The sequence below is a fragment of the Dermacentor variabilis genome, chromosome 7 (genome assembly GCF_050947875.1).
Source record: "Dermacentor variabilis isolate Ectoservices chromosome 7, ASM5094787v1, whole genome shotgun sequence".
NCBI classification, from domain to species: Eukaryota; Metazoa; Arthropoda; class Arachnida; order Ixodida; family Ixodidae; genus Dermacentor; species Dermacentor variabilis.
In genome coordinates this window covers 144,029,204-144,038,928 of record NC_134574.1, presented here as the reverse complement: position 1 = coordinate 144,038,928, position 9,725 = coordinate 144,029,204, and the positions used below count along the sequence as shown (strand labels likewise).

The 9,725-nt window shown below is 48.2% G+C and overlaps 1 protein-coding gene across 1 annotated transcript; it reads right to left on the bottom strand.

Annotated features, from left to right (window-relative positions):
• Positions 1–258: 258 nt before the first annotated feature.
• LOC142587185 (uncharacterized) lies at positions 259–2,197 on the bottom strand. Its single transcript, XM_075698066.1, has one exon. The coding sequence runs from the start codon at positions 1,943–1,945 to the stop codon at positions 326–328; it is 1,620 nt and encodes a 539-aa protein (XP_075554181.1). The 5' UTR covers positions 1,946–2,197; the 3' UTR covers positions 259–325.
• Positions 2,198–9,725: the final 7,528 nt, after the last annotated feature.

Below are 9,725 nucleotides of genomic sequence, written 5' to 3'. Positions count from 1 at the left end.
TCTCATAATCAAATGGATAGTTTTGGAACGTGAAAAAAAAAAGCCCCCAAATTTAGTTTCGAAGCTTTCTTGCCGAGTTCCAGGCGCGCCGAACGCCGCGGACGTGTGCTTCGACAAGCGGCATGGAACACCCTTTCTTGCGGGTAATACCCCTGTTACACGGGCGACCTTAACCGCAGTTAACGTAGCCGAAGTTAACGTAACCGCGGTTAACGTAACTGACTGACTGACTGACTGAAAAACTTTATTGTTTGAAGTATTTAGAGGGAGCGTGTGGAGCAGTCCTTAAGGGGCCGTTCCTTATAGAAACTAGGTGGGCACCTCATTACAGGAACCCATTGGCTGTAGCCGCGGCTCGGGCACGGCCGACCAGGGCCTTCTGGCTCGCCAGGTCGGAGCAGCCGAGCAGGGCCGCCTGCCAGTCCTCCCGGGTAGGGTTGGGTATAGGGGGAAGGTGAGGGGTTGATTGGCATGCCCACACCATGTGGAAAATGTCCGAAGATTTTTCCTCACAGTGCGGGCACTTCCCTGTGCACGCAGGGTCGAAATGTTTTTGGATTGCCGGGCACAACAGCGTTTTAGTATAGAGGCGAAGGAGTAAACGCTCATCCGCCTTCGTGAGGCCCTTACAGGGCTTAGGAAAGATTGCATGGCCATTTTGGTAGTGTTGGGTGATTTCCTTGAAGGTAAATACCGGATTGGGGTCGGAGTCCGCAGCGACGGGAGGCGAAGGCGATGCCCGGAGAGTGAGCGCGCGGGCAGCGGCGTCGGCCGCTTCGTTGCCCTCGAGACCCTCGTGCGCGGGAGTCCATACTATCGTGCGGGGCGCGGGGACCCCGAGATAATTGCTGCCTTGAAGTAAGCGGTACGCCAAATAGGGAATAAAGCCCCTTTCAATGTTCCTGCAGGCCCCTCGTGAGTCGCTAATAATGACCCGCGAGTCCTGAGCTGCGGCGGCGAGCGCGATGGCCACCTCTTCCGCATGTGTTATGTCTTGTGCTTTGAACGTGAGGCCGTTCACCGCGGTGTTTTGGTGGACGACTGCGGCCGTAAACCAACCCCCATGGTGTGGGCCGGAGGCGTCCGCGTAGAATACTCCGTGCTTGTTCCCATAGTGACGTGCCAACGCTTCCGCGCGCGCGAGGCGCCGGCCACTATGGTCGTCTCGTGTCATGTTGGCCGGAAGAGGGCGCACGTGCAGGGCGTATCTCCAGATTTCCGGGATGCGCACGCGCTCCTCCGTCAGTGTTGGATGGTGGATGTGTAGTCGGGCAAGAAGGCGGCGACCCGACGGCGTCTTTGAGAGTCTTGTGTAGTGGTTTGTCAAGTGTGCTTCTCGGAGTTCCGCGAAGGTGTTGACCATTCCCAGGCCGAGGAGGCGCTGGTTGGATGTGTTGATCGGGAGGTCGAGAGCACGCTTGTAAATTTTACGGAGAATCACCTCGAGGGCGTTCTCGTCACACCTGCGAAGGTGGAGGTAAGGAGTCGAGTACAACACTCGACTGGTTACGAATGCATGCGCCAGCCGCAAAGCGTCTTTGCACCGTAACCCCCCGCGTTTATTGGAAACCCGGCGAACCATGCGGCCCACCTGGTCCCCCACCTTGCGCAGTTTGGCCAGTGTTGTGTCGACTCGGCGGTGTTTATGAATAAAGAGACCCAGTACTCTGATCTGATCGTATTCTGTGATGGGTCCATTTGGTAGGGACAGTTCGATTTTGGTAGTGCACTTCGGCGAGGGGCGAATGTGCACAAATTGCGATTTGGCCGGGGAGCATTGAAGGCCGCAGCGGCGGGCGTAGGCATCCACGATCTCCGCCGCTTGCTGCAGGTTGGCTTCAATGTCTCCTACCGATCCATGTTTAGCCCAGATGGTGATGTCGTCGGCATACAGCGCGTGCTGTATGCCTTCTACATTCTCCAGCTGAGCCGGAAGTTTCAGCATTGCCAAATTGAATAGTAGGGGTGAGAGGACCGCGCCCTGCGGGGTACCTCTGGTGCCTAATTGGTAGGGGCCGTGTTCTTCATCTTGTATCCGGAAGTACGATTGCCGGTCGGAGAGAAATTGTTTAACGTACTGAAACGTGTTGTGTCCACAGTTGGTTTGGGAGAGGTGTGTCAGAATTATGTCGTGTGTGACATTGTCGAAAGCCCCCTTCAAATCGAGGGCGAGTACTGCCTTGTCATTGAGGGGGTATTCGACGGCATTTAGAATTTCGCGGTCTAGTTGAAGCAGAACATCTTGCGCGGACCGGTGCGGGCGGAACCCGAACATGGTGTCTGCGAAAACGTTTTGGTTTTCCAGATACTCGGACAGCCTATCTCGCACCATAGTCTCCATCAGCTTTCCCGCACAAGACGTGAGGGAGATTGGGCGGAGGTTGTCCGTGGTTATGGCTTTGCCGGCTTTCGGAATGAAAGTGACCAGGGCGGTCTTCCATTCGATTGGGAGGATTGCCTCACCAAGCCAGATTGAGTGTTAACGTAACCATGGCCAGCGCGTTGAGATGCTGGGCGCGTTTGGGTGTCCAGTTGCCGTAGAAGAAACCGACGCATCACGACCGTGACCAGTGTAACCAGGAAAGTATAGACACCACTAAAAATTTAAACAAACAACCAACCAAACCAACATATATATCTGCATGTAAACATGTATATGTAATATCCGGCTTGTCTATAATTGACTGCAAATAAAATGACTTCGTATCACATGCTGGTGTTTAATAATATCTGTGCCAATCAATCAATCAGTCAATCAATCAATCAATTTGTTTTTCAAAGCATGGTTACAACAAGAAGGATATCCAGAAGAGGGTCCCAATGTTACAATACCGTACAGGGACCCTTTAGAAAAGCCTATTACATGCACGCATGGTGGTTCAAGAGCGAATCGTACAAAGAAGCTTCACTTTACGTAGATGTCAACTGGATTTGGAGTCTGCCTGTTCTTTTTGTGTTTTCTTTTTTTTTTAGTTTTTCCGCGGTGTTTGTACTGCGCCGGCACTGTTGAGACACGTGACAGAAATGTTCTGGAGCAGGTCTGCCGAATCTTGCGCCTAGAGAACGCCATTCTTGGCGACGGCGAGAAACAGGTAAAGGCGCCGAAAAGAACTGATGCCTATTACGCGTAGTTGCGCTTTCATTTAATCGTTTTTTTTATCTTGCTTTTCTCCGCGGAAGATAATAAATCTTTTCGTAACGAAATCATCGCGAAAGTTGGTTCAGGTACATTGTTGGCGTATTTGGATATACATGGAATCACCTGATATATCGAATACTATTTAGGGTGTAAACCTGTTCGTGATGTTACCTGCTTCTTTTCTCCACGCGAGATAAGAAATCCGTCGCGAAAGTTGGTTCAGGTACATTGTTCGCGTATTTGGATAATATCGAATCACCTGATATATCGAACACTATTTCGAACACATATCGAACACTGTTCGTTATGTGTCCGCGTTCATTCGACTGTAGTTTGCCGTTCACTCAGCTTCGCGACCGTCGCCTGTCAACCTTGAAGTACATCAAACTCCGGTCTGTGGGGCGCTTCGAGGGAGAAATCTGTCATGCGTGACGACTTGCAAATACGCTCGACGACGAGGTCTACGTGCCGTGTTTACTCGTTTACAAGTCGACCGCGAATGTGTAGCTGCCGTGTGCAGGTGCTTAAATGAAAGTGATCGCGTGTGGTTCACTCGAAATTGCGCCTAAGCGCGCGATTAGGCGTGGTGGTGTTGCGTCAATACACGTCAGTGCAACGGCTACCTCGCCACTCTATGTTGCGCATAGACTTGAGTGCTGGCCGCACGGCAACAGGATCTTGACCGAGGCCGCACGTTTGGCTTACTTGCATAGCCGACACTGGACACAAGAGCTACACAGAACATACAAACACACTCAAACAACACACACGTGATCCAGTTCTGGGTGTTTATTTTTCTATTTATTTATTTGATTAATTTTTCTATTTATTGATTTGTTAATTTATTGATTTGCTTGTTTGATTGATTGTATGTTTGTCTGCTTGTTTGTTTGACTTTATTGTTATTATTTCGTATTGATGTTTCTACAAACAAGAGCATACGCGAGGAGGTCCTGTAGCACATGGCTGCGGGGGGACTACGTGTATTTGTTGAGGTTGAAGTATTACAGCAAGAACACTTGTTTGTTTGTTTGTTTGTTTGTTTGTTTGTCTGTTTGTTTGTTTCCATATTGCCAATAACTGCCATCACTGTAGTTTTGTTGATGAGAGTGGAGGCATGACTACAATGGCATGACTAACAGAAAAGCAGGCAAAAAGAGAAACAAAACTTCACACCAATATATAATCCTCATAGGAACTGTAAGAGACACTAACTAATTACGCAGAAGGTACTTCTGTGAACAAAACTAACGCTTAAAAAAGTCTGATGACACCTAAGCCCGTCTTGTAAGTTGTGAATTCGAAAGCATTAATGTCCGATCGAACGCCGCTGCGCGGTCCTTCGAGTTATGAACTCCTCGCGGGAAATCTAGCGCGTTTTGATTTGGCCATACCAAGGCGCACTTAGAACGCAGGCAAGAGCTTGCGCGGTCAAGAAGCGCCCGGATAACGCAGCCTTGCGAGAGCGAGGGTCACGTGGCGTCGCGGCAATGCCCTCTCCCCTCGCGCTACACCTGGCGCGCTATCGCAGCCGTTAGTGTAGCGTTGGTGATCGCCCGCTCTGCCCCCTCGAGGCGCACTCGTGACCGGACGTCTTAGCCAATGGGAACTTACCTGCCGTTTCGCTGCCACAGACTACAGGCGCCGGATTTTTCGCTCAACGGGCCATTTGACGCTTTCGCATCAATAATCAAAGGCAGCGAAACAACAACAATAGCAACGAAGACGACACATATATTCCACTACCGTGGTCATATATTATTGTTTAACTGAACTGATTGCGGCATGGAAGATGCATAAATGGAAGAGGCCCAACGAGATGAGTCCGCATAGAAACCACAGGATCGTTGCTAATGGATTGTCATGGCTTGGATAGGTTTGGCACGAGGCACCAGACGGCGCCCTGTCTTCCAACGTCTTCCTTAACTCTGCGTTCCCGTACGTTAAAGTTCACTAATGCATAAAGTTGTGCGATCTGATGACTAATCATACGGCGAGGGTGAAGCAGCGCGCTGAAGAGGACGAAGCGGTAATGATGGCTAAAGTCTTCAACGGACGCCCACCGTAGCGTCCCGCGTAAGTACATCCTTCCGGTTAACGCACGTAAGGCGACAAGGCCGTTCTGAAACTGTCTATTGTCGACGATCCCGTAGCGTAAAGAAACTTGCTGCGATGACCAGCTGGGGCGTCCAAGTTGTGGTCAGGCGTTTGCACCGCGAGAAACGGTATATAGGTCGCGAGGACATGATCCTCTCGAGATGAGACGATAAGAGGCGCGCACAGGTGGTCAAACTGTTGACGTAAGGAATGCAAATGAGGCGGCACGAATGCAAATGAGGCGGCACGCATCAAATGAGGCTATTCTTTCGGCGCACGCTGCAGTTTCAGTATAGAAGCGGGAGTTTTTGTCGATCAATATCTTCGGAAGGGAGGCTTGGGCTATCTTTAAAATCGCGCAAATTACTTTTAGTTCACGTGGCGTCCTCCTTCAGCACTACCTTTCAATATCGGCGGTAAAGTTCGTAATCAAAGGTTAATTAACGAACTCTTGTTATTTAGTGAATGGACAGCGACGGCCAACTCGACCATTTAGTCTATGCCATGCTTAAAGAACCAACAGCAAAAGAAGTACCATTGCATCGGTTGAACCCCATTTTTTAAAACATGTTTTCGTTAAAAACAATCACACGGCATATATTTTGGCAGCTTACATTTGAATATATTGGTTTCTTGGACTTACATAAGTACCATGGATCGGCAAAATACACAGAACTCATTCGGGCACGCTCACAAAGCATATTTTTTCCCTCGAGGGTCGCTCGGACTCAAATTAACCTAAAACTTTTACTCCGCCCTGCTCACTCGGACTTGGACTCACCCAAAATTATACTCATTCCAAGCTCACTCAGATCCAGACTCACGTCAGTGAGTCGACTCTCAAGTTAGAGTCCCGTATAGTTAACGCATCATTTGCAAAACGAAAAAAAGAAAGAAGATAGGTGTGCGTATAACAATCGAGTATATACGGTACGCGATTTTCAATTTTCAGCGCCTCTTGCCACTCGGTTTGCGTGGTGTCATTTTCCTCCTGGCCCGACGCGATTATCTTTCCTAGCAGCGGGGCGTCAACCGACGACGCGTAACGAAGTGGCAAGAAAGCGGAACGGAAGCGAAACGAGATTTTGTAACCGGTGTAAAAAAAAGCTTGCAGATGTCTGCCAAGAGTGGCAGCGAGCGAAAATAAGGCGAAGATAGCGAGAAGCCGCGTGGTAAAATAAAAATTGAAACTGTCGTCACCTACGCGCCGGTGCAGATGTACGCAGGAGCGTGTTGCCAAGTGAACGCGGAAGCAATTTGGAAAGCAAACTTCTGTTTGTCGTCTGTCACGCCGCCTGCAACTGTTGCCAGAACGCTAGTCAAACTATTCGTATATATGCGTTCCGTCTTGAAATAAAATTTCATGTGAAGCTCCAAACAGATTGTGCGTTAACCTTGTCGGAATTTAAAGGGAAATGTGAATGTTTAGTGGTGTTTAAGACGACTTCCTGATTTCAGCTCCCCAATTCTTTCCGAATGCTGAAAATTTGCAGTGTCAGGGCAAAATTGAAGTAGCATATTCGTGCAACGGAAATAGGCATCACAATTTCAAGAGATCCAAACTTGAGCATCTAAAAGTGGACACATCTCTTGCTATCGTAACCTCGCTTTCGTGTAGTTTACAGGATTTACAGGATATACAGGGTTTCCAGGACATTTACGGGATAGTGGAGTTTTACAGGACTAAAGCTTACAAATTACTCCTATAGTGTATTATAATCATGTTATTATGCAGCGCATCGATTTCGTGTGCTAAGGTATCATAGGCGTTTTGGTTTAAACGATGCAGTGATCTTTTCTTGCTGTGGGGTTATGAAGCTTTTGAACTCAAATTCTTGTAAGTTGTCGGGGTCCTAGACGTCGCAATTATTGTTATTGTTGCTCTTACTTCGATTTCCTATCTTCGGCATGTCATGTAGAAAGTTAAGCTCCTGACTGAAAGACAATGTGCTCCCTATTTGCCTACTGCCTCGATTGACGGGAAGCTCAAGATGTCGCATTGTATGAGAGTCACGAATAAGTGTTCTTACCTGCACGATTCTCTCATTGACTCATTGCGAACTGACCTTGATCGCCACGCTAAACCAGTGGCGGATCTAGAGAGAGATAGAGATAGTGAGGGGAGGGGGGGGGGTCTGCCCGCTTTTTTGGTTTCCCCAGAGTGAGCGAGCGAGCGAACGAGGGACCGAGTGCTGGCACGGTGTTTGGGACCCTCTGCAGGTTTGAACTCTCAGACCGCTCTTCTCTCACATTGTGCCGCATCGTCACCATCACGCTCAGTCTGACACTCGGCGCTGCGAAGTATGGAGATCCTATGCAGCCTCTACTTCCTGAAACGCCGTTTGCGTCACAGATGCTAATCTTCTGTGACTGCGAACCGGCTGCCTTCTCAAGTCGTGTATACAGAAAGAAGCCAGACGTGGTCATTTGTTTCCCGTAGCCCTTCTGCTGGTTTCCTGGGGGACGCCAGCCGCTAAACACGAGGATCCCATTTCAGGAAGGGCGCGCGCAATTTCGTTGGATCGTGTGCAACGTTGCAACTAAACGCCGAAAAAATGAACTTGACCCCTAAGCACTTAAAAAAAAAGCAAAGGTCGTTACTCGGCGCGGAAGAAACCTCGACTGCAATACGACCATGCATAATGTCAAGCAGTTCATTTCTCACGGCGCGTCAAGCATCGCCATATATTTCCAAACTCAAGGCTATGCTTGCATCCCTGCTGGCGTAAACCAGGGAAGCCGTGTGCGCTGAAGTCGTTTCCCGAAAAAAAAAAATAAAGAAACTACGAGACAACTCTCGACCTGTGATCGTTCAGCTACACTGAATGATCACAGCACGAGAGTTGTCCCTAGTAATTTTGATAATTCTCAGCAAAATGTTTTTCTTGTAAGTGCAACAATTGGCAATGATTACGTTTGCGCGCAGAATCTTATTTCCATAGTGCGTTTAGCACAATTATTTCTTCGATAGTTACAAAAGTAAGGGCGGAGGATTTAACGCGACAAGAACGTTCGAACCCTCAAAAGACAAGATTAAACAAGTCGATGTAACACCCATGCATTACGGCGCGGTATTTATGTACGAACTAGTTGTGCCATACATACTATAGTATGTCAATATAGCTACGCTATGGGACCTCACGTTTCTTATGCTTTTCATAGTGGTTGTTCCTTAAGTTCGTGGCGCCTGAGCTGTGCAAGCTAGCTTATGTAATCTTTACAAACGTGCAATCTCTCGCATTAAGTAGTTTTAATGTTATGCAAATCTGAATTCACAGCATCTTCTCGTTTAGGTACCGTCGACATTGTTCTTTCTGTGCGGTCTGTGAGGCTTGTCAAATAGTCTTTCAAGAAGCTTATTTCTTGTCAACCTCAGTTCTTTTTGTTTTCTTTTGCAAGAAAACTGAAGCAAACCAATTTATTGATTGAAATAACTTTTTTCTAATATTTATTAACGATGTGCCTAGCAATTAGTCCTCCTCGATACACCTATATCCATCATTACCCATATTTAGAGAACCATCATACTTGTGCGTTCCGTAAATACTATGGCGCCCGAGTTCTGTCCAGTAATCTTTGAATGAAAAAAGACATGTGGCGAATGTAACCTTGACTTTGAAGACATATGATGCGTGATGCGCTTTGCGAAATGGACCATTTGACATCGTCCACGGTCTTGGTGCCGTGGCGTAATAGGCGGAAGCTGTACGTGGGCGTTCAACAACGCGCGCGCACAGACACCAGAAGAAACAAAAAACAAGGAACAAAACTGCGAGTGTGGGTAAACAGTTATTACCGCATTCCTTTGTCGCGCGCTTCTGTACACTCAAACGCGGACTCGACGGTAGCTGCAGCGTAAGCAAGTGGCGCTCCGTGTTTAAATTACGCAGTTACTAAGCGTTCAACGAAGCGCTTTCGGTGAGTGCAATCCATCACGGAATGATGTTTCAAGGTGGCGCGCAAATGTGAGCGCTGCCTCGCCGGTATATATATATATATATATATATATATATATATATATATATATATATATATATATATATATACGTATAAGCACGGCCAAGACGCAGGCGTGTGCAACACGTGGTTTAATTACGTTTGCGGCGCCAGGAGAGACGTATACCGAGTCGACGTTTTTGGGGCACACAAAAAAAAAAAAGTCGCAACGTCACCCGAAAGAGGAAGCATGGACTGTGCTAGCAAATTAGTAGACAGCCATACGAAGCAAATATAGTAGCTTTATCGGCCGTATAAACTTGTAAACATTCGCTTCCTAACATAACTATCAAGCACGGTGTCAGCACGCACGGGCAAACATGAACGTATCACACTCGATGACCGCGGACGCTCGCTGTCAACGCGCTGGCGTGAGGAATCGCGGCAGCAGCAGCGAGTGAAGTGACCTTCCATCGTGTCAACGCAAACTGAGCGGAACTGTGTTCCCCAAAGCAGATCGCTTTCAAGATAAAGCCCGCGCGCTGCCGCGCCA